Source organism: Dipodomys merriami, unplaced genomic scaffold (assembly GCF_024711535.1).
Source record: "Dipodomys merriami isolate MVZ:Mamm:240054 unplaced genomic scaffold, mDipMer1.0.p SCAF_8, whole genome shotgun sequence".
Classification (NCBI taxonomy): domain Eukaryota; kingdom Metazoa; phylum Chordata; class Mammalia; order Rodentia; family Heteromyidae; genus Dipodomys; species Dipodomys merriami.
Genome location: NW_027206401.1, coordinates 20,864,900 through 20,892,380, shown reverse-complemented (window position 1 = coordinate 20,892,380; position 27,481 = coordinate 20,864,900). Strand labels below are relative to the sequence as shown.

Below are 27,481 nucleotides of genomic sequence, written 5' to 3'. Positions count from 1 at the left end.
ACTAAGATTACAGGTGTGACCTTTACCACTTTATTCTTTAATCAGAAACTCTGCTATAGCAATGTATCATAAGTGTCTAAATTATTTTTATTGTGGAACAAATCTGTGATTCACTTTACCAATATACACATCTAAAATACAAATGTTATGCGCCATTAAAGAGTGAAGATGTGGTCAACACCAGGTGATATACAAAAAACTAAAATAAAAAAGAACAAAATTACTTCCTATCATTTGTATAGTCACTGAAAACCTCCCCATCAAGATTCAAGGGAAAAGGTATTTCTTTCTCTTTTCCAAGGGTCCAGAAATAGTTCTACCAAAAGTGAATGAGCCTAAATAAAAATAAATCAATGTTAAAAACTTGAAATTCTGCTGGCAGAGGAACTTCTGGTAATCCTATAACACAGAACAATGCAAAAGGCCCCTTCTTCCAACTCACCCCTCCAGGGCCACTTTTGATTGACGTGATATGCCTACATGTGGGCTGCCTGCTGAGTCTCTACTTCCTGGAGAGTTCATCGGACACGGAAGTGCAGATACCTCTGTACATAGCAAAGAAGAGAAAGCAAACTGTTACTAATGCTACATCAAACCCACACCCCTGGGAGCCAGAATCCTCTGTAACTCATCAGTCTGGGACTTTGGACAAGTCACTGAAAATTCTCTGTGCCTCAATTTCCTCATAATAAAGGTACCTAGCTCTTAGACCATGGTGAGAATTAAATGTACTGTTATGTGTAGGGTCTTAGTCTGAGCACATTTGTACGGGATAGAATAAATGTGAATAAAATTTTCACTTGCATTGACTCCAAACACAAAGTACATATTGAAATTAATGCCATGGAGGCAGGTAGCAGTAAGCTGACTGGCCCAGCTGAGAATGAACACCCTTACTGAGAGATTCAGAACAAGCCATCACAGGGACAAAAAGTGTCTTTACAAACTCTGCTCTGTTCTATGATGGGGATTTTATAAATGGAGGCTCACAGGGTGTTGTGCCCCAAAGTGCTACTCTGTTATTCAATCTTCAATGCTAGAGTCTAGCGTAAGCCAACACTATTGATTAAAATCTGGATGGGATCTGAATTAAGAGAGATCTGTGGCAACTTATGGTTTCAGCTTGATGAGTGACCAAAATAACTTCAAGAGAGTGACTTTACAACCTGGCATGATTTTGGTAAAAATGCCAGCTGTATAAGTAGTCTGACAACTTGGGTAGTTTTCAAACTCTCAAAATTTGCAAAGTGGATACCATGTGATATCTTAGAGGACTAACTTCCAGTGGCCTGTGACCTTGCCCACCTGCCTCGAGATTCTCTTTGGAAAGCGAGTGGCACAATTCAGCACTGAAGCAGATGTGGGACACGGGAGAAAGGAATAGTTAATCCTTAGGCCTCTTCTCAGTAATTTATTTATTTATTTTTGGCTAGCATTCTTATTTGCCTCCAATCCTGTATTTTGAAGGTTATTTTGGAGATAAGAGTCTAGTGAACTTTGCTGCCTGGCTGGCCTTGAATCACCATCTTCTAAATCTCAGCTTCCTGCCTAGCTAGGAATACAGGCATAGACCATCAAGCGCCTGGCTTCTTAGCACTTTTAACCCAAGTCAAATTTAGATGAATGTTGATAAACGTGAGTTCTCTCTCCTGACAAGTTTACCCTCCCACATTTGGCTCTGCTGCACTGAGTACAATAGTAACTCAAAGAATAGCTGGGGACTAGAAGGAAGGGGAGAAATAAGAACAGCATGAGGGAGCCTGGCCAGGGAAATGCTGTAGCACTGGTTCCTGCAAAACTCCAGAGCTGTCACAGCTCTGTGATGACTCACGGGTGGCGGTGGCTGCTCTTAGTGTGTGTCTAAAACATCCTTAGAGAGAGCATGTTAACCCTGCAAGGTGGAGTGAATACACAGCCACTAGGACTGTTCTCCTAACAAACAAAATTAGGGCATCCAGCAAAGAGCATGAAAATCCTACCATAAAGGAATCAGGATACTCAAAAACTAGAATAGCTTCAGTAGAAATAAAACCAAATATCAATCATATGTAATGCTTGAAAAATAAAGAATTTACAAGGAATGTTCTTTCACATAAATCAATTATTCGTCCTTATGATACTTGACACTTTTGTTGTGTTTTATTTTGGATGGTACCAGGACTTGAACTCAGGGTTTTTGCACTCTTGCTCAGCAGACTGCTTGCTCACGCCTGATGCTAAACCATGCCTCCAGAATTTTGTTGGTTATTTTGAAGATGAGAGTCTCACAGACTTTTCTGCTCAGGTTTGTATCAAACTGTGATCCTCTAGATCTCAGCCTCTAGAGTAGCTAGGATTACAGGAATGAGACATGAATGTCTGGTTTGTGTTTCTCAATAAAGAGATGGAGGTATCCCTGGAGCTTTCTTTTTCATACTGATATTGTAGATAAGGAAAAGAGGAGATTAAAGGAGGAGTTATTTAGGATCCACTTCTGGTTCCAACCATCAAGACCTTGTGGGGTCATGAAAGAGGATTAGGAGCGAATGACCTAGGCTGTCACTAACCCTGAGCAGCCCTGGAGGGGGACCCCATTGGTATTGTTCACATAGAATCATCTGTGCCCAGAAGAACTCCCAAAATGCTTGCTGACTCTTAGAGAAAGCAACCTCTGTCCCAAAAGGCTGCAATAGAAACCAGACAAGAAAATGTATGAGGGATGTACTCACACAAAAGGGGCATTTAATCATTAATGATTGCGCTGGAAGCCTAAAACTAAGGTCAATTTCATTTTCATTTAAACCACATTTGACTAAAAATTCATCGAACTACCAATGGACTGACCACCAATGTCAGTCCATAATGCTGTTCATATACTGAAAACTGCATGTATTCAGTATATACTCTATCTACTGTAAACTCTGTTTAGAGTAGATGATCAACTTCCAGTGAAATGTCAATAAATTTACATTTTTTACCTCTATTCTGAAGTTAGAAGGAATGTTTACATCTTTTTTTTTTCCTTAGCAATGCCATAAATGCAAGCAGTCAAAATGTATAAACTTAGCCAGGCACAGAAGATCCTAGATACCAAGATTGTGGCTCAAGGCTGGGGGGTGCGGGGGAGGGCACCAGAATCATGAGACTTCATCTCTGCTGGATGCAGCGGTGCATGCCTGTCATTCCAGCAACATAGGGAAGTAGTAGTAGTAGTAGTAGTAGCAGTACTACAAGCTTTTTGTGGTACTATAGTAGACTACAGGCTGTAGTCCAGGTTGGCCAGCATTAACTCAGGACCTAACCACAAAGGGCAATTGAGGAGTACACTCAAGTTGTAGAGTATCTGCCCAGCAAGTATAAGGCTCTGAGTTCAATCCCCAATATTGTCCCTGAAGTGTCAATTTAAAGTCCTCATACCAGGTGATGGTTACCCACTGAAATCCTAGTTGCTCAGGAGGCTGAGATCTGAAGGTCATGAGCAGGAAGCCATCTGGACAGGAAAGTCCAGGAGACTCTTATTTCCAATTAACCACTAGAAAATTAGAAGTAGATCTGTACTTCAAAGTAGCAGACTACAGTATCCAGGTCCTTAGTTTAAGGCCCATGATGGACAACAATAACAACAAAAAGCCCTCAAAAGGAAATGAGAATTTCATGTAAGAGGATATGTGGGGACCAGATGACAGACACCTAGGCTCCAGCGAGCCTGTGAGTGCATCCCTCCCTATTGGCCCAAGAATATCTTATTCCAGGGTCAAAACTCAAAAATGCTACATTGCACTGACTTGAATTCAAAGACAGATACCTGTTCTTCCAGTGAGTACTCCCTTGGCTATGTCACCATTTTGCTGATCGATGGTTTTCTATCAAAAAGAAAAAAAAAAAGGTTTACAGTACAAAGTTACCAGTGGCAGAAGGAAAAGCCTAAGAGCCATTAAAACTAGTTAGGAAACTGGTGAGGTCAATACCTTGTCTGTAGCTTCTGTCTTCCTGGTTCTTTTCATAATCTCTTCAAGCCGCTGCAAGGAAAAAAATGAATAAAAGATCAGCGAGAGAAAGAAATTCAGATTGTACATTTCAGCAACAAGTGACAGATTATAAAAACATACATCTATTTCTTGGGGGAAAACTGTCTTGATGAGAGTTATTCAATAAGGATGAGACTAGCTTGAGCCAACTGCAGTGGAAGTAACTCCTTTGGGGTAGCAGAAAGTTTGAGAGTGACTTCTTGGGAGCAAATTATTAATACCAAAATCTATTGATCTAGTAAGAGTATAACTCAGGCCTGGTAAAGTGGCTCATGCCTATAATACCAGGGTAGCCTAAGGAAAATTTTTAGGAGATACTGTCTCAAAGAACAAGTCTAGCATGGTTGCTAAGTGGGAGGGAGAGGTAGAAGGTTCATAATCCAAGATTGACTAGGCAAAAATGTCAATTCCTATCTGAAAAATAATTGCTCTGAATGACTTAACTGGTAGAGTTCCCCATCTAGCAAGTGCAAAGCCTTGAGTTCAAAACCTGGTACCACCCAAAAAATCGAAATAAAACAAACAAAAACCCCAAACAGAACAAAACTGTTCATGCCAGCAAGATGTTAGTCCCATGATAGGTGCCTATAATCCTTGCTGCTCAGAAGGCTGAGATCTGAGGATCATAGTTTGAAACCCAGCCCAGCAGGAAAGTCCATGAGATTGTTATCTTCAATTAACTACCAAAAAGCTAGAATTGAAGCTGTAGCTCACTAATCTTGAGCAAAAGCAGCTCAGAGATGGTACCCAGACCCTCAGTTCAAGCCTTAGGATGGACACACACACACACACACCACATACTATGGTAGTCCCAAAGTGTTTCTGCAGAAGACAGCTACACACACACACACACACACACACACACACACACACACACACACACACACACACACACACACACACACACACACACACACACACACACACACACACACACACACACACACACACACACACACACACACACACACACACACACACACACACACACACACACAATGGTAGTCCCGAAGTGCCTGCAGAAGACAGCTACCTTCTTTCTCTCCAGGCGTTCCTGCTCTTCTTTCTGGAAATGCTTCTCTCGTTCCTGCCGCACTCTCTCTGCTTCTTCTCGCAGGCGAGCTTCTTCTTCTTTCTGCAACCAAGAAGTCATATCTGGGTCTGTTTCTTATCCATGGGCTGGTTCCACCTCTCTGGGGACACTTGGAAGTGAGGGAAGACCGCCAGCCAAGGACACAAGGAAACCAGGGTGCACACAGGGTGCTTCTAAGTGTAACATCATCCCTGTCCTTCAAGACATTGGGGGGGGGGGGGGTCCTCTGCCCGCACCTGTTTCTGGACGCGCTCTCGCTCCTCCTCTGCCTGCCTTCTCGCCTGCTCTTCCCGCTCCCTCGCCTGCTCAGCCTCCAGCCTGCGGGACTCCTCCTCGCGGCGACTTCTCTCTTCTGCCACCCTTTGGGCCAGTTCCTCTTTCTTTTGTCTGGGAAGACAGAGACAAGGAAGGAAAATCTAGGCCTGAGTGTGTGGATAGGTTGTGCAGAGGTCTGGAAGAAGTCTCCCCACATCCTCTGTCCAGAGCTGAGGAATAAGACGTGAATTCACAAGATGTGAATTCTTCCTCCTCCTTTTCCAACCTCATTGGCACCCATGCTAAACAGAAGCTAGGTGGTAAACACTAATTTTTTTTTGGAACACATGCTTTCCCAAAGGATATGCAATTGAACTATCTATAAAGGCTGGGCCTGGTAGGCAGGTCTCTACCACCTGGGATGTATCTATGCTTTCAGCTTTTTGCTGGTTAATTCAAGATAAAAGTCTGCCTGGCCTGGCTCCAAATCAATATCCTGCTATCTCAGCCTCCTGAGTAGCTAGGAGTATAGATGCACTTCACCTGCCATGAATTAAGACTCAGGCGCATATAACTGAAATTATGTCATTTCTTACTACAGGTGTTGAGCCACCAGAGTCCAGCTGATGTGACATTTTGATGCCTCTGCATCAAAAAAGGAAATCCTTATCAATAAATAATAAAAAGGCCATCGGCAGGTGGAGTGGTATATGCATGTAGTCTCAGTTACTCAGGAGGCAGAGACAGGAAGAGTTCAGTTCTGGGCCAAATGGGGACAAAGTTAGTTTGAGGTCTTATCTAAAAAACAAGCAGAAACAAACAAAACAAACAACAACAACAAGCACGAATCCTAATGTTCTGTCCCATAATAGGAAAAGGATCGGCCATGGACGCTCCCTGATGGGACCATGGACAGGGCACATCCAAGAGAGTGGCCCAGAACAGGCCCAGGCTCCTTCCCCACAAGGCAGTCTTGATTGTTTCCAGAGCAGTTATATTGACATTAGTCTTATTAACCCCAGAAAGTAACCAACTAAGCAAACTGTCCCTGTCATATCATCTGGCAGGCGAACTTGATCACTGAAGCTCACATAGCCACCCCCAGAGGAGTGGGCCTGGGCACTGTCCTTGAGGTTTTTTTGCACAAGGTTAGCACTCTTATCCCTTTGAACCATAGTGACACTTTTGGTTTTCTGGTGATTAACTGGAGATAAAAGTCTCACCGACTTGCTTGCCTGGGCCAGCTTTGAACTGTGATCCTCAGCTCTCAGCCCCTGAGTAGCTAGGATTACAGGCATGAGCCATTGGCATTCGGCTAAACAAACAAAAAAAGAGCTTTTTTTTTTTTTACACGGCTTTAAAACGATAATGACAAAGTCAGTGAGGAAGACTGGAGATTAGAGATATATTGGGAAAATCACACAAGTGTGCCTCTATTTGTGATTATAATTTTACAACTATGAATAGATTTTTAAGTTTGTGTGCAACTTCCAGCTTTCATAGGTTAGAAAGAACCAGCCAAAATGTGCATCATTCCTGAAAACTACTAAGATAAAGGATCTACTTTTCCTCTTCAAACCCTTCTCCATCCATATTGTATTGCTAATAAGAAAACTCTTAAAAGATCATGTTTCTGGGTCAGTGGAACACCAGATCATTCTGAAGTATCTGCCTGTGTCACCACCAACCACCTCCTCCCTCACACACGGAAGACTGCGTCTAACACATCCCCGTGGTGCCTCTGACAGGTCACTGCCAGTTCTTTACCTTTCCAGTTCTTCCTTCTCCCTCTTCTCCCTTTCCTCCTTGTCTCTCTGCTCTCGGGCCAGCCGCCTCTTCTCTGCCAGCAGTCTCGTGGCCTCTTCTGGGTCCGTGGTGCCTGCGGAGGTTTTAGGAGCGGCAGTGGCAGTCACGGTGGATGATGGTGCTGGGGCTGCGGCTGGGGCTGCAGCTGGAGCAGGGATTGGAGCTGGCACCGGAGTTGGGGCTGGCTCTGGGGCTGGAGCTGGGGCCATGGATGCAGCCACTACAAGCAGGTATAAGGAGAAAACCAATTGGACACAAAACCAAAGAATAAAACAAAAATCTATCATTCCTCACGTCCCAGGCCTGGAATCCATGATTTTTGAAAGAAAAGAGGATGTGTATCACTATGTGTTCTCACGGTTTTATTGTATTCTATCTGTAACCAAGCAACAGATAACCAAAAAACCCCCAAAGAACAACAAGAACAACAACAACAAAACTGACAAGTGAGACATCCAACAAAGCTCACACTGTCATTAAGCCTGGGTTTCATAATGGCTGAAATCAGTTAATAATGTCTGTCAAATGTGTAAGATTCTGTGAGAAGTTATACCCTGAGCAAAATGAAGATGAGATCATCCACATGTCTTAAAAACTGCTGGACGTCGGTGGCTCATGCCCGTAATAATACTTACTCCGGAGGCTGAGATCTGAAGATCGTAATTTGACAACAGTCTGGCTGGAGTGTCCATGAGACTCCTATCTCCAATTAACTACCCAAAGCCAGAAGTGGAGCTGTGCCTTACACAGTAAAACATCAGCCTTGAGTGATAAAGCTAAGGCGTGGTACCCAGGCCCTAAGTTCAAGCCCCAGGACTGAAAAAAAAAATTCTTGTGCTTTAGTGACTATAGGTTACTAGAGCAAGCAAGCTTTTCCATGACACTAAGCCACAATCATCTGGTTAGACAGCTCCCAATCCCAATCTAAGAATTGGTGTGACACAGTCAATATTTTATATGTTTTACAAGCTGCTTCATGTTGGGCTGTCACAAAACAGGTAACTAAGGTCTCAAAGGATTTGGTTGCAATGTGCTATGAACACCACATTTTGTGAACACTGGACCCAACCAATCAAATGACTCAGAACTGTGTCTCTTACAACAACAGGTGTTAAATTTTGGATATATAGTTCTCTTGTCTTTCTTTTCTTTCTTCTTCCTTTATCTCTTTTTCTCTTCCCTTTCCTTTTTCCCTCTCTCCCTCCCTCCCTTCCTCCCTCCCTCCCTTTCTTCCTTCTTTCCTTTATTTATCCTTCCTTTCCTCCTTCCCTTCTTTCTCTTTCTGTGCTGGTACTATGGCCTTGACTCAGGAGCTTGAGTTCTCACTTTTCTCTCAAGGTTGGTGTTCTACTACTTGAGCCACACCTCCACGTCCAGCTTTCTACTGGTTAACTGGAGATAAGAGTCTTAGGGAATTTCCTGCTAGGCTGGCTTCAAACTTTGGTCCTCAGATCTCAGCCTCCTGAGTAGCTAGGATTATAGGCATGAGCCACCTGTATCAAGTAGCTCTCTCATTTTATATAAAATAAGCCTCAGTCAAATCTCCAAGTTCTCTATTTTTTTTTTTTAAAGCAAAGCTAACTAAAGCAGCATATGAGGGAAAGAAAAGCAGAGAGCGCATCAGCCAATGTCCCAGCGTACATCGGTCCACTCTTACCAGGGCCAGCTTCTGCTTCCACAGGTGTCCCCTCTTCAATGGGGGCCTCCTCTACCTTCACCAAAGGTGTCCTGCCCTTTAGTGAGGGCTCATTGGCAACTTTCTGTGGCTCCTTCTCTGGGTCTTTCTTCTCAGGTTCTGCTCTGGCTTCTCTCTTGACAGGGCGGATGTTTCCAGGGGATGGGGGCCGGGCCTGAGCAGCAGCTTTCACTGAGCCAGGAGGCAAGGAGGACACAGGTCGGGGTGTACCAGGCAAGTGAGGCAAGGACTTGGATGGCAGCCTGGGCAGCAAAGGAATGACAGGGAGACTGGGTGTGTGAGAATGGATTTCTTGGGCCCTCAGATACTGATTTCTAGAAAAGCAGTGCAGACAATCAACTAGGAACACTTTTAGTTAGCAAATGGATCCCCTGTAGGAACCCATCCCAATGTTTTCTTTTTCTTTGCATTAAATAAGGCTTTTCTTCCTGAGTCAACGGCTTTGATGACAAGCTGTGCTGTAGCCCAGTGAGCATGCGTATCTCCTTACCAGAGGCGTGAGGGCGCTGTTGGCCTCCCTTTGGGATTAGATGGGGAAAGAGTTCTTCGGGTGCCAGAGGTCAGGTGGAAGGGCACGTTCTCTCTCTCTCTTTTGTGGCCCTAAATTTACAGAAACTCAGCAGTTAAGATTTCTCTGTGCATGACACAACCACAATTAGAATATTCAACAGTAGAGACATAAACCAGGTAACAGATTTTTACATGCCTGCTGTTTCAGACAACACTGCTCTCTCTTTACCCCTTATAATGATAGAGAAACTGGTCTTTCCTCATGTAACTTCCTCTTGCTTTCCAAGGAAAGTCAGGTTGAAGGTGAAGAATTTTAGGTTTCTTCACAGTTCTTTACCAGGTATGAAACTGAAATGTGAGGACAGACTAAAGCATCACCCCTCTCCTGATGGCCAACCAGGAATTTAGCCAGAGATGTGGCTCCTGGGTGTAAATATACAGAGAGAAACAAGATCTGGTGGATTGATGAGTCTTTTAAAGACCACAGAACAAGGTCTGTATCCTTCAGCCAGACCAACTTCATATTTCAGGACAAAGGTGCAAAGAGGCTTCTAGAGACATACAAATTACCTCATGTAGCTTAGCTATCTTGCCAGTAATAATAAGCACACATTATATCCTCACTTGTAAAGCTTCAGTTTACAGTAGGGTCTGATGCCCTTTCAAGAGTTGGTTTCTTAGCAAACAACTAGTGTTTTCAAAATTCCATTTCCAACATATCTTAAGATCTAGGCTGTACAAAGATTAGTTAGCAAGACAGAAATCTCTTATTCTGATTTCTAGTGAGGAACACTAGATATTGCGGTCTCTGATATGGCTGGGAGAAAGAGTCAGGGCAGGCGTCCAGGCCATTTCCCCTGCAAAGGCTATTTGGTTTCTTACTTGCAAAAATGAAAGTACGCTGGAATTGCACTTATTTGTCTAGCATTTCCAACAGGCCAGTTCAGGCCACTTCACTGAAGAAAAGCAAAGAACAGTTTTCATTTTCAAGTTCATATCTGTAGCCAAAGCACAAACCCTTCAAGTGGAGAGGAAGTGGGGGGACAGGACCACCTAGCCAGCCAACCAGCCAGATTTGTGATGGGTATTGTGGCAAGAGAGATAGAGGAGACAGGGAAGTTATATTATTTTTAATAAATATACAAGGGCCAGAGTCAAGGTGAAAACAATAAGTAACAAAGCAGTTACACTTTCCTCCATTTAAATGCTAAATCACAATGTCTGGGAGATCAAAAAGAGTCTAGCTATCTAAAACTAACCTCTCCTTTGAAAGAGTAAAAATCTGGCAACTCTCTGCACAAGATAGAAGGCAGATGAGAAGCTTATCTGAGAAAACAAAGCCTTGAAGCTCACCTATTGTTCCTATGTTTTTGGTAGGTCCAGAGTATCTTGGAACACTAAGCAACATACATCCTGGCTACCCAAAACCATTGCTTCAAAGTTGTAGGTTGCTAGACCTGACCACATGTATTCATCCAGCTGAGAAAGAATAAAGACAAAAGGGATCCACTCTATTTTGAGTTTTTAACTCTCATGTTCTGCATGGAGAGCTGGAAAGTTTACTCTAATTTGGCTCTTGAGCCATCTAGCTAGAGCCTGCTCTTCCCTTTAAGGGTTTACTTTCACTCCTTTTAAACTCCTTGCTTTGCCACTTTTGTGTGTGAATATTCACCAATGCTTTGTTGGAGATGCCAAGAATGTAGGATCTTGACCTCCACGACCACCATCCACAGGTAACAGCTGAGTGGGTGTGTCATGGCCATCCTGTCTAATGCCCACAGCAGACTTTGTGTTACTGTCTGTGCATAGAAACAAATGGAACAGAGACTGGTGGCTGTCCTGCTACTCACCACAGTGCTGTGGATGGTCTTCCTGCGCGCAGATCCCTCAGGTGGAGTTACAAGGAGTTTCGGTCGTTCCGCTGGGTTTCTAGAGTGTGCAGCTTTGTAGGGCATGATGATGGGGCTGGAAGATGCTGAACGAGGACAAATGGGGATAACTAGGATGCAGGTGATTGGTTTTACACACAGAATGCCAGAGGAGTAGGTGAAGAAAGCCAGAAGCAGGTTCAGGAGAAGGAGCAAAGCAGAGATAGAGAGAAAAGTAGGGAAAAGATGTTATTATCTAAAGGTGTCCAGAACCATCAAAATAAACTCTCCTCACATCCTGTGAATTTAGGATGTGTCAAAAATTAGGATGCACTGCTTTATATTACAGAAGTAATTAAAAAAAAAACAATGAAAAAACTATAGGAGCCAGTGGGCAGCTTACTCCTGAAAACTGATGGTTCTGCTAAAACGCCAGAGAAGAGCGATGATTTTTATATGAGGAAAAAAAAAAACCCAAAATTTTTCTTGGTTTTAAGACAGACTAAAAAAAGTAGAAAGACAGGGAGCATGCAGGCAATGTACCACAACTCTTCCAAGAGCCAAGTTCAACAGCAAGTAAGGCACAAGGAAAGCAAGTGAGGTTTAAAAATGATCGAGTCTTACTAGATTTAAGACTTGCTATGTGGATAAGCAATAGTTTCCAGAAAAGAATCCTATAAATGTTTTATCTATTTAGAGGCACAACCAATGTATCAGTTTTCCAAGAGCTAAGGCATTCGATAATAAGAAGCAGCAGTAGAACGTATAGGGAGATGGGATGGCATTTTATAAAATGGTGAAAAGAACAGAAACAATGTTAGAATTGCTAAAAACAAAACAAAAAACCCATCAGGTTGAATAATTAATAGCTTTCACAGTTTTACTCACAACTGAATTTTTTTTGGAAAAGCTACATAGTTCCTGACCATTAATCACATCAATCATTCTAAGTAACAATGAATTCAAGACTATTCATGTAATACTTCAAAAAGTGAGGGTGGTAAGGCTCCAACGTCCATTTTCAGACCCTATATAGAAATCTTTTCCAGTAAGAGAAGAGATGAGTCAACATGACTACTGAGGATAAGACTATATATTCAGACCAGGTTATGAAATGATTTTTACCACACCGTACCCATTGTAGCAACCCTTTAAAGAGACATAATATGTCAGGTAAATATAATTTTATTAATAAATTAAAAACTCAGCCAGGCACTGGTGGCTCATACTTGAATCCTAGCTACTCAGAATATTGAGATTTGGAAGATTGTGGTTCCAAGTTAACTAGGCAAAAAAAGTTTGTAAGATTATATCTCCAAAATAACTATTGAATGAAACAAAATAAAACAAAAATGGGGCTGGAGACTTGGCTCAAGTGCAGAGAGCCAATTGAACAAGCAAGCTGAACAAGCATGAAGCCCTGAGTTCAAATCCCAGAATTGGCAAAATATTTTAAACTGTATTAAAACCTCAAAATTCTTTGAGAATAACCTGAGAGACATTTAGAAAATAATACTTGTTATATTTGTTTAATCAACAAAGAATGGATCAGACTGTTGTTTAATTTTTGCTGTGCTGGGGACGGAACTTGGAGCTTCTTTCATAGTAGGCAAGTACCCTACCAGAGTTACAACCCAGCTCTAGATTGAATCTTTATTAAATGTTTCCAAATACTTCTTAGTGTCTTCTGGTTATCCCTTGAATGGTTAAGGCAGTATATATATATTTTTTTAGGATAAATGAAAAGTACAGTTTTTTTTCTCATTCTTGCTAAAAAGAACATGTGTGCTTTACTTGTGAGCTGATATAAAGCTTTTCTTCTGACCTTAATGGGAAGAATGGCTTGTATTGTCTAAAGAAGAAGAATCTTTTGTATTATGCTTCTTCTGATCATGGGAGAAACTATCTGAAAATGACCTTTAAGTGCCAAAACAAGGCACTTGGATTTCCCAGACAAGGGAAGAGCATATTCGTGCAAAACTCTTCTGTGTCAAACAAATGCATTCTAGAAATAATGTCCTGTTAAGATGTTTCTGCAGATTCATGAGCAGGTAGGGAGACATACAATGCCCCAGGCTCAGCCAGAAGCCATTAACCTTGCTAAAGGATCAAGAAAGCCTAGAAAATAGTTCTGTCTGAGAGCTGACAATGAAAAAGTAATGAAGCCTGGAATTATGATAAAATGTTTTTTTCTTCTTCCCTTTTTTTTTTTCTTTCTTTCCTCCTTGGTAATCATTTTCACCTCCCTTCTGTTTGCCATTTCCTTTTATTTCCTCTGGACTTTTTGACACAGAATCTTGCTATATAGCCCTGGATGGTCTGACATCAGAGTCCTCTTGCCCCATCCTTCCATGTTTTGAGATTATACATATGCACTATGGCACTCAATAGAAAATAGCAATTTTATGATGTGTCTGTGGAACATTTGCTGAGACCATGAGATACGTGACATAATTTCATGATGCCTTTCGGTTTATTCATCACTGTAGTGTTGAGGAGACAGAAATACAAGTTCAAGATATTCTAAACTACCTACTGTACTCTATACAAAAACACTTAAATTTAATTGTTCAAGGAATACCTACTTGCTAAAAAAACACTATGAATTCCATAGAATTCATTATAGTCCTGAGCAGCGGCTATCGCAAAACCAGAGGTCTTCAAATGAATTATTTGCATAATCTTTCCCTTCTGAAGAAACAAGTGAGGGCAATAAATATACTTATCTTTTTATCCAAAGTATCCTTTATAACCTAAGTAGTTTAATTTTGCATAAACATTATCCCATACAAATGTCTTTGGGAAAATATTCTACTATTTTTTATTGTCAGTGTATATTAATTTATCTCATCCAAGAATGAGCTCAAGTTTAAGTGGTCAGAGCATAGCATATGGAACAGAAAAACTGCCCAATAGATCACAAATATGTACTAAGAGACTACCATTACTATACTTAGTATTTTACATGTACTAAGTTACTTACTCCCTAGCTCTAAGAATCAGATGTACTTTGAAAAATACGTACTGAAAAAAGTGGGCATGAAAAAGTAACCCACAGCAATGGATGTGAGAGGTATGGGGCTGGGATTTCTAATTCTCAGGGACTTTACCGTTGGCTCATGGGAGCTGTAACCGCTGAAGAGTATAGGCCTTAGGGCAGTGGCCTTAATCTGTTACAGTGACCACGGCTAGGGATACGGGCCCTCACTTTGCCAATGGTAATTTGGAATCAGATGAAGTCAAGAGACAAAAAGAAAACTGAAAGAAAAGAACGATCAAAGAGAGTACATAAAAAAAATCCAAGTGACAGAAAAAGTGTCCTTGAAAAGACAACTGGGAGATACATTTTACATATACAATCCTAAACTGAAATTATGGAAAACCACAAGTTTTGTTTTATTAAATAGAAGCAATGTTAATGCAACAGGTAACAATGACCTTGGGAACGGATTAACACTAAAGGCAACTCAATCAAGTAAAGGCTCTGTCCTGTTTAGCACTGAAATAAATCACAGAAATGTACCATTTGTGAAAAGGAGAATGGAAAAATTGCAAAGAAAAGAAGAACCAAATTGCAAATAAGAAGCACCTTGACTAAGCACAAGCACCAAGAAGGCGGGGGGAGATAGACAAGTAAAATGGGTGGGAAATGGGGAAATGAGGAAATGGCGTTGGGAAACTAGAGAAGAATGAAAGAATTGACAAAGTTAGTGATGACAGAAATAGCAAAGAAACAGTGTTTTAGCTCTGAGGTCATATTTCAGCACAACACAACATCCAATGTGGAACTTTATAGACACATGGTAACTGACAACTGTGGAAAGCCTATGAAATGGCAGTCTGCAAGGTTCTTCAACAATGATGAAAATCTTTGGTGCCTTGCATCTAAGTATGAAATCCATAGGCATAAATAATAAATTCTTTTGAAATGCGATGCTTTTTCCTCCGGAAAAAAAAAAAATCTCAGCTGAGTGTTAATGCCAAGAGGTCGGGAGGACCATGATTAAGACCCAGTTCACTAACTTTCTAAGAGGCTCTGCTGAGTCACTTACTGCCCTTTCATCTGTTTTCCAGAAGATGGTGAGAGTAGCCATACTTGTCGTCCCCACTGACTCACAGAGGTCTCTAAGAAGTACAGTGGATGCTCGCTGGCTCACTGGGCACGAGAAATGAAAGACACTTTATAAACCACCAAGGATTACTCTTTAAGCAGGCTAGTCAACATGAAGAGACTTGCAGAGGCAAAGCCTTTTTTAAAGGGAACTCTTTAAAGAGGCTATGCAACTCTGACTCTGCCAAAGAGATTTGGGAAAATAAGTCACTTTACCAGGAGAGTTATGTTATTAAAAAACAAAACAAAATCTGTATCAGCTCACTTTACCAACTAGATATAAATGCTACACTAACTTTTCATTAAACTAATTCAGTCATGCAGGCATGTTTTGCATTTTTAAGAGGTTTTAGTAATAATATAATAGGCAGGACTAGGTAGGGTCTCTATTTTTCTTAAAAATTTTTTGGTGGTAGAGTTTTGTGATTGGTAAGCAAACTTTCTATTACTTGAGTATTGTTACCCCCAAGGCCTTCCATTTTCAGTTTTTTGGGGTTTTGGGGTTTTTTTTGATAGACTCTTGTGTTTTTGCCTAGACTAGCCTTAGACCAAGATCCTCTGACTTCTGGCTCCCCAATAGTTGGGATTCCAGGGCATGTAATATGCCACCACATCCAGCCTACATATTTTTTTTGTTTTGTTTTGTTTTGGGTCCGGTCATGGGGCCTGAACTCTGGGCCTGGGCGCTGTCCCTCAGCTCTTCAGCTCAAAGCTAGCACTCTACCACTTGAGCCACAGCGCCACTTCCGGCTTTTTTCTTTTTTCTTGTGGTGCTGAGGACTTGAACCCAGGGCCTCAGGCATGCAAGGCAAGCGCTCTACCACTGAGCTACCTTCCTAGCCCCAGCCTACATATTTTCAATGATTACAGCAAATAAGTAAGGCCTTTAGTTTAATTAGTTTTTCCACAACTCCTAAGTTGCACATGAAAGGCTGGGGCTGTTAACCCCAGCCACGTTAAGAAATTCTATGCTTGTGTTGATCTTATTCTCTTAGCTCACATATATGTATTAAATCATATCTTGATTATCTGAGATATAGGAGTAGAAAGAAAAGTAGGTAAAGGAATACTTTTTTTTTCTGGTAAGTTCATGAACAGATAGTGGCACCTGAAACCATCTGATCACAGGGAGGGGCTTCATCTATCTGCCTGGCATCTGGTGTCCAGATAAGATGCATAGCGGATGTAAAGAGCAAACAATGCCAGGGACATGAAACCCACACCAACAGACATTTCTACCCGAACAGAGGGAACACACATCAGGAAAGTCTGATGAACATGGGCAGCACAGATAGGCTTCAGAAGGAGAACTTTCCCTCACCAGGAAAGTGGCACCTGGATGGCTTTACCTGCATCTCCAGACAAGGCAGCTGTGCTTTTACTTCTGGCCAGGTATGAATGTGTAGGCGTCAGGAGTCTGTTAACAACGCTGCTCTCCCAGGGGCTGAGCTGCAGGCGGCGAGCTAAATGTCACCACATAAGCAATATGTTAGGAGTGTTCTTTCCAGGGTCCAGAGAGCGCAGGACATCCTAGCTATTGCCTCCATACGCTGGGCCTTGGAGAGAGATCAGCCTTTCCAAGGAGAGCAGCTGGCTGAGAGTAAGGGGAACAGGATCCCTGCCCAGGGGAAGCAGCTACCCTCAGACATTGCCTTTTCTTAAGATGTCAAGTTTTTAGTCACAGATTTTGCCAATCGCTTTTCTTTCATAGTCAACAGGTCTTGAAGCAGAACTGTCATTTCATCTACAGACTTGTCATGTATGGAAAACCTGAAGGAGTACCTACTGGATGGGCATTAGGATAGGTAATGGATTCATGGCATATATGGCAGCCAAAAGGGCTTTCTAAGTCTCCTTGGTTAAACTAAATATTAACTGGCATTAAGACATAATAAAAGAGATCTCTTGTGAAAACTACTAAAATATGTAAAGCCAGTAGAAAGTAACATGGCAGGTATGATTATATACTATTAGGGCAGTAGGAGTGTAAGCAACAACAGAATATAGCAACAACCTAAATTTACAGAATGAAATCCATTGACAAATGTGATTAGGAAATGGAAATCTTCCACAGAACTGCTCAATAGGTGAGACAGGAAAGAAAGACGGATGCTTCCTTTTCTGTAGGATGATTGTGGCTTAGGACCACAGAGATGACAGAGCGTCAAAAAGATTAGTTTTTTTCTTTTCTCCAGTAAGAATTTCAATTACTTTATTTCTAAGTCCTTAAACACCAACCACAGAATTCTGTTTCAAATAAAGATAATTACAAACTCATTTTAACTTGCACATAAGGCAAACCATAGGACTATGAATGAAATATTGCTAAGAGAAACATGTCTCCACTTTGCGACATTCATAACAAATGCTCTATCTTTCATTAGAAGACTTTTTAGTACAGGTTAGTAGAGAGTTAGCTCATTTTTTTTTAACCTAGAGGGTCTTGACTCGAAGCGTTATAAAGCTTAAGCAGGAGGTATTAATTACAGTGGGACTATGTGGAATTGGTTCCATCTAATCACTTTAAAATGAGATGGTTACAATTTCCATGAAAGACAGACCACCCAGGTCAGAAGAGACCAATCAAAGACCTCAGGCCATGAAGGTAAACATACATAAGTAACCCTGACTAAGGAAACAAGTATCTTCATTACCACATTCTTACAGAAGAATAAAATCACTATTCAGTTTCATGTAATGAGTGCCAAGTAGAAATTAGGCAAATGTTGCCAGATCCTTATTTGTTTTGTTAGAAGAAGGAAACCTAAGCAGTATATGAAATTTTCCATAGGTTTTAAGTTGGCAACTAATTCAAATAAGATTATAAGGCATTACACAGGTTAAATAGAGAATTTAGCTCAAGGTCTATCACTGTCTTCTGATATCAGAGATTTTAGGGGAAATATGTAAATTAAGTAAAGAGAGCTTCACTTTAAAATGAAGACTCTTAAAAACAACCTCCCTATTGTCCTGTGTTGGGAAAAACCTGATTAAGTAGGTAGCTTAAAGATAATAATATAGAGAAAAGTCTCTGTGAGACTCTCATCTCCAATTAGTCACTCAAAAAACCAGCAATGGCACTGTGGCTCAAGTGGTATAGCACTAGCCTTGAATACAAAGTGGCTCAGGGACAGTACTCAGGCCCTGAGTTCAAGCCCCATAATCAACAACAACAAAACATAATGATATAGCTGGGCTTGGTGGCACATGCCTATAAATTCGAGCACTTGGGAGCTGAGGCAAGAAGATCTCAAGTTTGAGACATAAAATTTTTAAAAGTTATATATTTTTAATATAAAAACTTCCAAAGGCAATCATAGTTGTAGCAAGTGATCAGGTAATTTTATCAGGTCATGTAACACTCTATTCAAGTGAAATCATCAAAATATTAAACACCAGAAGGGCATAGGCACAGACCTACAACTGGCTTCCACCAGCTCTGAAAGGCTCAGACCAGCACATGAGATCTCGGGAGGTGGCCATTTGCCAAGTTCTACAGCAGAATGTTAGCATTTGATAACTGCAGAGCTGTTCAGACGCACTATTGCTGCCCATCAGCCTTGATGGCTTCCCAGCCTCAATTTACTATCAGTTAAAATGTAAGACCTCTGTCACAGGACTGAGAAAACTCAATCTAGTGCACATACCCTTTTCTCTACAAAGGTTTTGAACTCAAGAGCTTAGTAAAAACAAATGCTTTCTAATGAAACAATAAGGCACAATTAGCTTTTATAAAAAATCAGCAGAAATAATTATATTTCTAAATTGCAGAAATTCAAATTCAGAAGAATTTCTACTGTTACCAAAGGCCTGAAGCCTCTCACTACACCTTGAGGGTTTTGTCTAAGTTACAAAAAGACAAACAAGCCGGGTAACATTGATGAGGATGCAATTGTACTCATAAACTGACATGTTGAATCCAAACACCTCTGTACAACTACTGAAAGATAATTTAAAAAAAATCTATGAATAAAATAACCAACTAAACCAACAAAAATCTTTCCACAGAATGTGCCTGATGGGAGCCCCTTCCAGTGTGATGTTCCTGGAAGAACAGGAACACTCACATATTTTTTGGAAAAGGGCAACGAAACAGCGCTTCTCATGTGTCCTCTTTCTTGTTCTATCAGTCTAGCTGGATATTCAGCTTCCAGGTGTAATTCATCATGGCCCAGATTGTTTATCAGATATCCACTAACTAGCTAAGCTACCTCTGCTTCTGACTTCTCTAATGGTCAGTGCATTCTTCCAGAGTCAGACTAAGGTGCAGAACTTCAGGTGCAGCATAGCAACCAAGTGCTGAGGAGCAGTTGAGCTTAGTTTTGATTCCTCTTCTGAATACTCAGAGGGTCCCTGTTACTTTAGCTGGAATAGATGCTCCATCCAACGGATCTTTCTTAGTTTTAAGATCACATAACCTCAAGATAGCCACTTAGATGTTATCATGCAGTGTCCCCAACATACCATACATAGACAATTAAGCATGGTCAATCTACGGGGGCAGGGACAGGACATTGTCAATTTATTACCTATCTCCTTACTCTCATCCTAATTTCAGCAATGGAACTGTAAGAGGCTATGGTAAGCAAGGTTTAATTTCAATTTAAAAGTTTAAAAGAATCTGCTGGATAATGGTGACTCATGCCTGTAATCCTAGTTACTCAGGAGGTTGAGATCTGAGGATCATGGTTCAAATTTAGTTGGGTAGAAAAGTCCATGAGACCTTTTTTTTTTTGTCGGTCATGGGGCATGAACTCTGGGCACTGTCCCTCAGGCAAGTACTCTACCACTTGAGCCACAGTGCCACTTCTAGTTTTCTTATGGTTAATTGGAGATAAGAACCTCACAGACTTTTCTGCCCAGGCTGGCTTTGAACTGCGATCCTCAGATCTCAGCCTCCAGAGTAGCCTGGCCTCCGTGAGACTCTTATCTCCAATGAACCAACAAAAAGCTGGAAGTAGAGGTGTGGCTCAAGTAGTCAAGTGCCAGACTTGAACAAAAAAGCTAGGCAAGAGTGTGAGATCCCAGTACACAGTTACAATATAACACACATACCAAAAAAAGATTTATAAAATCCTGTGGTTGCTTCAGATCACAAAAGCATAAAATTAAAATACTGTGACAAACCCCATAGAAAATATAACATTTATATCAAAGGAATAAGTTAGAAAATAAAAGGTTTTGTGAGTTTTTTTTTTTTTTTTTTTTGTCAGTTGTGAGGCTTGAACTCAGGGTCTGGCATTGTCCCTGAGCTCTTTTGCTCAAGGTTATTAGCACACTACTACTTTGAGTCAGAGCTCCACTTCCAGTTTTCTGGTGCTTAATTGGAGATAAGAGTCTTATAGCCTTTCTTGACCAGGCTGGCTTTGAACTGCGATCCTCAAATCTCAGCCTCCTGAGTTACTAGAATTACAGGCATAAAATACCAGCACCCAGCTTGAAACAAAATTTAAGAATACTTTTTTTTCCTTTGGCCAGGACTTGAACTCTGGACCAGGGTACTCTCCCTGACCTTTTTCACTCAAGGCTAGCACTCTACCACTTGATCCACAGCTCTACTTCCAGTTTTCTGGTGGTTAACTGGAGATAAGAATCTCAGAGACTTTCCTGCCTGGGCTGGCTTTGAATTATGATCCTCAGATCTCAGCTTCCTAATTTTCTGGGATAACATGTGTGAGCCATCAGCACCCAATTCTAAGAATATAAAAAGAATACAGAAAAGTTTCTAATTTGACTTGCTATCTCATATCAATGATTAATACAAGCTAAATTTTAAAAGGAACAGTTTTGGCTAAAAAGGAAGAATAGGAAATCGTTCAAACATTTACTACTTTATGAGAAAGTATCAAATAACACCAACACTCATATAATTACATATATTACATACATACATTACAATGACACCATGATAACTTTTATACAATACCAAATTTATAAAGACATACACACAGAACATGCACACATTATGCTCCTTATAAAATTATAAACACAGAAACTGTCTACTTTTAAGATAAAGCCCTTCAATAAGCACAATCTGTTATTCTGAAAGAGTATGTGCTTTTTCATTACACAATAATTCTTTGGTTTTACTTACACTCACCTTAATTAACATAAAACAAGTAGCTTATCTTATAAGCTTGATTGTTCCTTCTATGGTATATGTAAAATAAAACTTTTACTTTATAAATACCTCAACATTCATGTATTGTAAATCCATAGGATGCATAAAACTTAAAACTCAGAAAAGAGGTTAATTGTGGGACTGTGATTATAAAACTTTTCAGGAGGCTAAAATGATAATGGTATTCTTGAAGGTTGGTCAAATCCTTCATGAGTGAATGAATGGATACTGAAAACCCAATCACACACAGGAGAAAATCAGAGCCTGGAATTTCCAAGGTACAGATGAAAAGCCAGAGGCAATATGATTGGAGGCAACAATGTTCATTTTGTGGAGAGTGGGTAGTTTCGGGAGCTGTACACTGTTACTAAAGAGTCCACAGAAGCACCACTTCATCACTGCTAAATACAACATTCAGCCATGGTCTAAAATGGGGAACAGTCTTGTCACAAGGCAAATGCTGCGCAGACGTTTATTGCTTTTTTACTCGCAAGTTTTTTCTTCCTATTTAAGAAACGCAGGGAAAGCAACTTCAGATGCATATTTTCATCTGTAAACATCTGAAAAGTTTTTTAAAAAGCATTAAAAATAACAAAACTTTTTTTTATTTCCTTTTTGACTGTACCTCTATCTGGAGAATTTAGCAAAGTCGCAGAGGAGGATGAGAGCCGCTTGCTAATGACCGGATCGACGTGTTTCGAAAGATTCATGGTGGAAACTGACCGCCTGTCTGGATCTACGATAAAGGGAGATAGTGCTAATTGACAGCATGCAGTATCGCAATTTCCTGGGTCAGTAATGGAGGGAGACTAGGATTGAATGATAACAGTTCTATGTCTAGATCTTTCATAACAGCAGTTTTCTAAGGAGACACATTAAAGGGAACACAGGTGAGAAATGAAATTCATTTTTCTTATAGAATAAATAAGTATTCAGATCCACAGCTTGAAATTCAACAATATTATTACAATTGAAGTGGACAAAGAGAAAAGGAAGGCCAAGGAAGGGCTCCAGAGATGACAGAGACCAACTACAAGCAGAGAGAGGAGCTTGGAATGGTGAATGCCTTCTCAACTTCTTCAGGCAAGAACAGTGGATGGTAACAGTGTGGGTAAAATATACCAAAAATTCTGGAGTTGAAAGCACATTTGGTTCTGTGTGCTTGCCTGTACTTTTGCTCGTAAATTATTTTATCCAGCTTAGCACAGAAGTTTTAAAAAATAAGAAGACAGGACATGGTAGTACACAACTGTAATCTCAGTTCCTTGGGAGGGAGAGGCAGAAGGATCGAAAGTTTGAGGCTAGTTTGGGCATTTTAGCAAGACCCTGTCTCGAAGTAGAAAAACAGTAAGAGTACAAAGGATGTAAGCTCAGAAGTAGAGCGCTTGTGCCTGTTATGGGTGAGGTACTGGATTCAACTCACAGTACTGCAAAAACAAAAACAAAAAAACAAGAAAGACAAGTGTTCTAGGTCTGTAAAGGCAGAACAGTTCACAAACTTGCCCAGCAGATCTGATGGTGACATAAATTAGAAAACTTTGAGTTCTTATTAGTGTTCATTCTGCAGCCAAATAATAATATTTAAAGTTGAAGTCAGAAGGAAAATAGCCATGTAAAATGTCAAAAAAAAAAAAAAAGCTAGGTGTGGTGGTGCATCCTGTAATGCCAGCACTGGGGACACTGAGGTAGTGAGATTGAGGTCATTTGTGCTACATAATTAGTTTGAAGCCAGCGTGTGCTATTCAAGAACCTATCTGAAAAAGCAGATAAAAAGGTAAAAATTATCTTAGTTAATTTATTGTTGGTACAGTGGGACCAAATTCTTATCATGCTCACTATAAAAACTGTTTCCAAATTAAAGAAAATATGGTAAAGGTCTACAAACCTCAATATATACTTGTCTAGTAGACAAATAGATATTTTGATCCACAATGGCTAAAGATGAAGTTTTATTTTTTTGATAACTTTTTAAATTGTTTTTTTATTGTGAAAATACTGTACAAAGAGGTTACAGTTACATGAGCAAGGTAATGAGTACATTTCTTTCTTTTATGCATTGAACTCAGGAAGGCTTCTACTTAAGTGCTCTACCACTTGAGCCATGGCCCCGACCCTTATGCTTTGATTTCAGACACAGTCTCATATTTTTGCCCTGGTATTCCTCAAATTGTTACCCTCCTACCCCCACATCCCTGGGATTACAGGTATGTGCCACCATACCTAGCCTGCATCATTTTATTTTCTGTTGTTGCCTGTTTATATACAACTAAAACACAAACATTCTTTGTCGTTGATACCCTCAATTCTAGTTCCCATTGGTCTAACCTTGGCAGTAAACATTCTGGAATGAACTTCCTCACAGAATAGCTCTTTTAAACATTTCTAACTTCAACTGAGTTTTAAAAATTATAGTTTCAACATCTCAATATTAAAAAAATAAAAACAAAACAAACCACCAAACACCTGTCTATGACTTTTATACTTAACTGGTGGGTTTGGGCAGAGGGGATTCCTAATAAAATGATCTAGACAGAAAGGAATACAATGATGAGATGTGACGCACAGGGCTCAAGGAAGGCCAACAAAAGCCATTCACATTTTCTTTTCTTTTTTGCCCTCCCCCCCCTTTCTGTGTGTGTGTGCGTGTTTGAATAGTTAATTAATGATAAGAGTCTCACAGCCTTTCCTGCCTGGGCTGGCTTCAAACTTTGATTCTCAGATCTCAGCTTTCTGAGCAGCTAGGATTATAGGTGTGAGCCACCAGTGCCTGGCTCATTCTCACATTTTTCTTTTTTGTCAGTCGTGGGGCTTGAACTCTGGGCTTGGGCGCTGTCCCTGCACTCTTCAACTCAAGGCGAGCGCTCTACTGCTTCAGTCACAGCACCACTTTCAGTTTTCAAGTGGTTTACTGGAGATAAGAGTCTCACAGACTTTCCTGCCCAGGCTGGCTTTGAACCACGATCCTCAGATCTCAGCCTCCTGAGTAGCTAGGATTACAGGCGTGAGCCACCGGTGCCCGGCTTTCATTCTTACATTTTTCTAATGTTGCTTTTTATTTTTTTTTCATTTTTTTTTATTGTGTAATGTTGCTTTTTAGATGTTAAGTTTTAGTTGGAGGAAAGCTGCCTGTATAAAGCCTGTCTTCAACAAGTAATTAAAAATACTTAATTTTGGGGGTTGGAAGCATGGCTCAAGTGGTACAATGCTAGCCAAGGAGCAAAAGCAAGAGTCACATACAGAGTCCTGGTCTGGGACCCAACAAAACCAAACCAAACCATTTAGTTATGTTTCAGAATTAGCAGAAAAACAAGCTAGACTGTATATATATTTATATAGTTTGCTGCTTATTTTGGAGATGAAGTCTCACAAATTCTTTTGCCTGGACTGGCTTTGAATTGCAATCCTCCAGATCTCAGTCTCCTGAGAAGCTAGGATCACAGGTATGAGCCACAGGGAGTTTGGCCTAAAAGATACTTTTTGAAGGTTTTATTAAAAGTTATCATTTAAAGGGGAAGCAAATATGCCACAGGTAATTATTTCAACACCTTTAAGTCACCCATGTCACATTATCAGACTTAGGAAACACTGTGTGAATCCCAGATCTAGGTCTATACAGTAGGAAGATAGTAATCATGCATTATGGCTAAGGTATGATGGTTCAGCTAGGGATGAACTGGCCCGTGGTCTGAGGTGCTAACTATGGGACAGGCGGTCAGCAATCATAGGAATGTTTGTACCATATTTTCTAGTACCACCCAAAGTTGTGAAGTGGTGGTCCAAGCCTGCTAAATCGACAAAGGTGAATGATGACTCAACAAAACCACCTGAGGACAGAATGTAACACATGATTTTTTTCAAAGTAAATACTAAAAATAAATACATACAAAAATAAATTGTTAAGACTCACACAAATGAAAAGAACCTGCATGCTATGTAAAATTCAGGGTGTATTGAATTTACAAATGTAAAACATTTCCAATTTCAATATGATTTTAAGTCCATCCAAGAAAGAAGAGCAAGCTTTCACACATGACTACTTTTAGCCTAAGCTGCCTGCCTGCTCATTTTTATAAAAGCATTAGTCTTTAGGGACAGAATACACATGCTCATAGTATTGATTTTGGTCCCATTCATATTACTATGATTCTCCCAGGGAGAAAAAAATAAACATTGGTTAACTTATTCCACAGCCCTGAAACCCTTATGCAAATGAATTCCTAAAATCTAGTCTAGAAATGCTGCATAGGTTTCTCTAAGGATTTCGCAACACAAAATGTGCTAAGGGAATGGAGAGGACCTATCTTACCCCTACCCCTCTTCCAGTGGGAACATCAGTTAACTGGAGTTCCAAGAGTTCAGTAGGATATTCATTTTGCAACCACAGATTTGAGGGAAAAATAAAAAAGCAAATGTACCCTTACAAAAAAGACATCTGGAAGTGGTGCTGGATGGTTACCTGCGCTGCGGATACTGGGGCTCCCATGCAGAGGGCCCCCCCATGACCACCGGTTATACTTCTGCTTTGGTTTCTGGCTTCTTTCCATTGTACGTCGTACCACAGCTTCATGGCGCTCCTGAAATGGAACCATGGAGTCAGTGGTTACATTCTGCTGTTTGAAACTCCTACAACTTAAGGCAGAACCTACCCTACTATATAGCACTGTTCTGCTACTTCCTAACTGGTATGCTTTATTTTTTTTTGCGGGGGGGGGGGGCGGCGGTGAGGAAAGAAGAGGAGCAGTACTGGGGCTTGAACTCAGGGCCTGGATACTGTCCTTTAGCTTTTATGCTCAAGGCTGGTGCTCTACCACTTGAGCCATACCTCCACTTCTGGCTTTTTGGTGGTTAATTGGAGATAAGAATCCATGGATTTTTCAGCCTGGGCTGGCTTCCAACTGTTCCCCAGATCTCAGCTTCCTGAGTTCCTAGGATTATAGGTGTGAGCCACTGGCAATCGGCTACGCTAGTATGATTATCTTAAGGTAAGAATAATATCCATCTTGAAAGTTACTGAAACCATAACTCTCTGCTCATAAAGCCCTTGGTGTAGTCCAGACATTCAAATAAATGACCTCAGTCCAAGGTGCCATGATTTAGTCAGCATTGACAAGCATGGTAGTGCAGGTCTTTGCTGAATCTGATGCTCAGTGCATGCGCTACACCTAATTTAATTCTATTTATTTCTTTATTTTTGAGACAGAGTCTCATGAGGTAGCCCAGGCAGGACTAATGATCTTCCTGCTTCCATCTCCCAAATGGTAGTATGAAAGGAATGTGTATACCACATTTAGCTCATTTTTACTTTTCTTGATGTATCAAGGATTGAATTTATGCATACTAGGCAAGGAGTCCACCACTGAACTATATCTGCAGCTCCTTGTGGTACTGAGCTTTAAAAATGGAATTCACGATTTGAGGATATGTAGTTCTTGATCCCTGCTTTAAAGATTTATATGTCTTTGTATGACTTTGGTCTAAATTTCCATATGCAAAAATTGATACTTCCTTAAGGAAGTTTTTGTTCTTTTGTTGGTGGTAGGGCTTGAACTCAGGGCCTGGGGGTTGTCCTTGAGCTTTTCTGTTCAAGGCTAGTGCTCTACTACTCTGAGCCACAGCTCCACTTCTGGTGGTAATTGGAGATAACAGTCACACAGACTTTCCTGTTCCAGATGGCTTCAAACCTCGATCTTCAGCTCTCATCCTATTGAGTAGCTAGGATTACAGGTGTGAGCCACCAGTGCCTGGCTACCTTAAGGAAGTATTTAACACTTCTTGAGGAAGTACTAATACTAATTTGTTTTATTTATTGGCCTAGAAAAATGAGAATGAAGTGTTAATCACTAATAGAGTGTACAAGAACAGTACAATAGAACTTCAAGATAAGGAGAACTGTAAAAAGAAAATGCTTACTACTTTCTGAGGAAGTGTTAAATAAGGCATATTTGTGAAAATGTTTATGAATGGAAGGACCTATAGTTGGCCTTAGGGGGCTTAATGCTCAGCACAGGTGAACT

General features: G+C 40.6%; 1 protein-coding gene across 5 annotated transcripts in view; it reads right to left on the bottom strand.

Moving 5' to 3' along the window:
* Map7 (microtubule associated protein 7) overlaps positions 1 to 27,481 on the bottom strand; it is a 139,591-nt gene that overhangs the window by 9,131 nt on the left and 102,979 nt on the right. For 3 of the 5 annotated variants that reach the window (XM_070010633.1, XM_070010631.1, XM_070010634.1), the window contains exons 5-16: positions 25,924 to 26,041; positions 22,093 to 22,203; positions 16,696 to 16,809; positions 11,218 to 11,366; positions 9,348 to 9,457; positions 8,819 to 9,099; positions 7,123 to 7,381; positions 5,337 to 5,487; positions 5,041 to 5,142; positions 3,948 to 3,998; positions 3,785 to 3,842; positions 443 to 545 (exon numbers count right to left, since the gene is read on the bottom strand). In XM_070010633.1, coding sequence (XP_069866734.1) covers positions 443 to 545; positions 3,785 to 3,842; positions 3,948 to 3,998; positions 5,041 to 5,142; positions 5,337 to 5,487; positions 7,123 to 7,381; positions 8,819 to 9,099; positions 9,348 to 9,457; positions 11,218 to 11,366; positions 16,696 to 16,809; positions 22,093 to 22,203; positions 25,924 to 26,041 — 1,607 coding nt within the window. The remainder of the gene's footprint in view (positions 1 to 442; positions 546 to 3,784; positions 3,843 to 3,947; positions 3,999 to 5,040; positions 5,143 to 5,336; positions 5,488 to 7,122; positions 7,382 to 8,818; positions 9,100 to 9,347; positions 9,458 to 11,217; positions 11,367 to 16,695; positions 16,810 to 22,092; positions 22,204 to 25,923; positions 26,042 to 27,481) is intronic. The other 2 variants (XM_070010632.1, XM_070010635.1) reach the window with 2 other exon arrangements.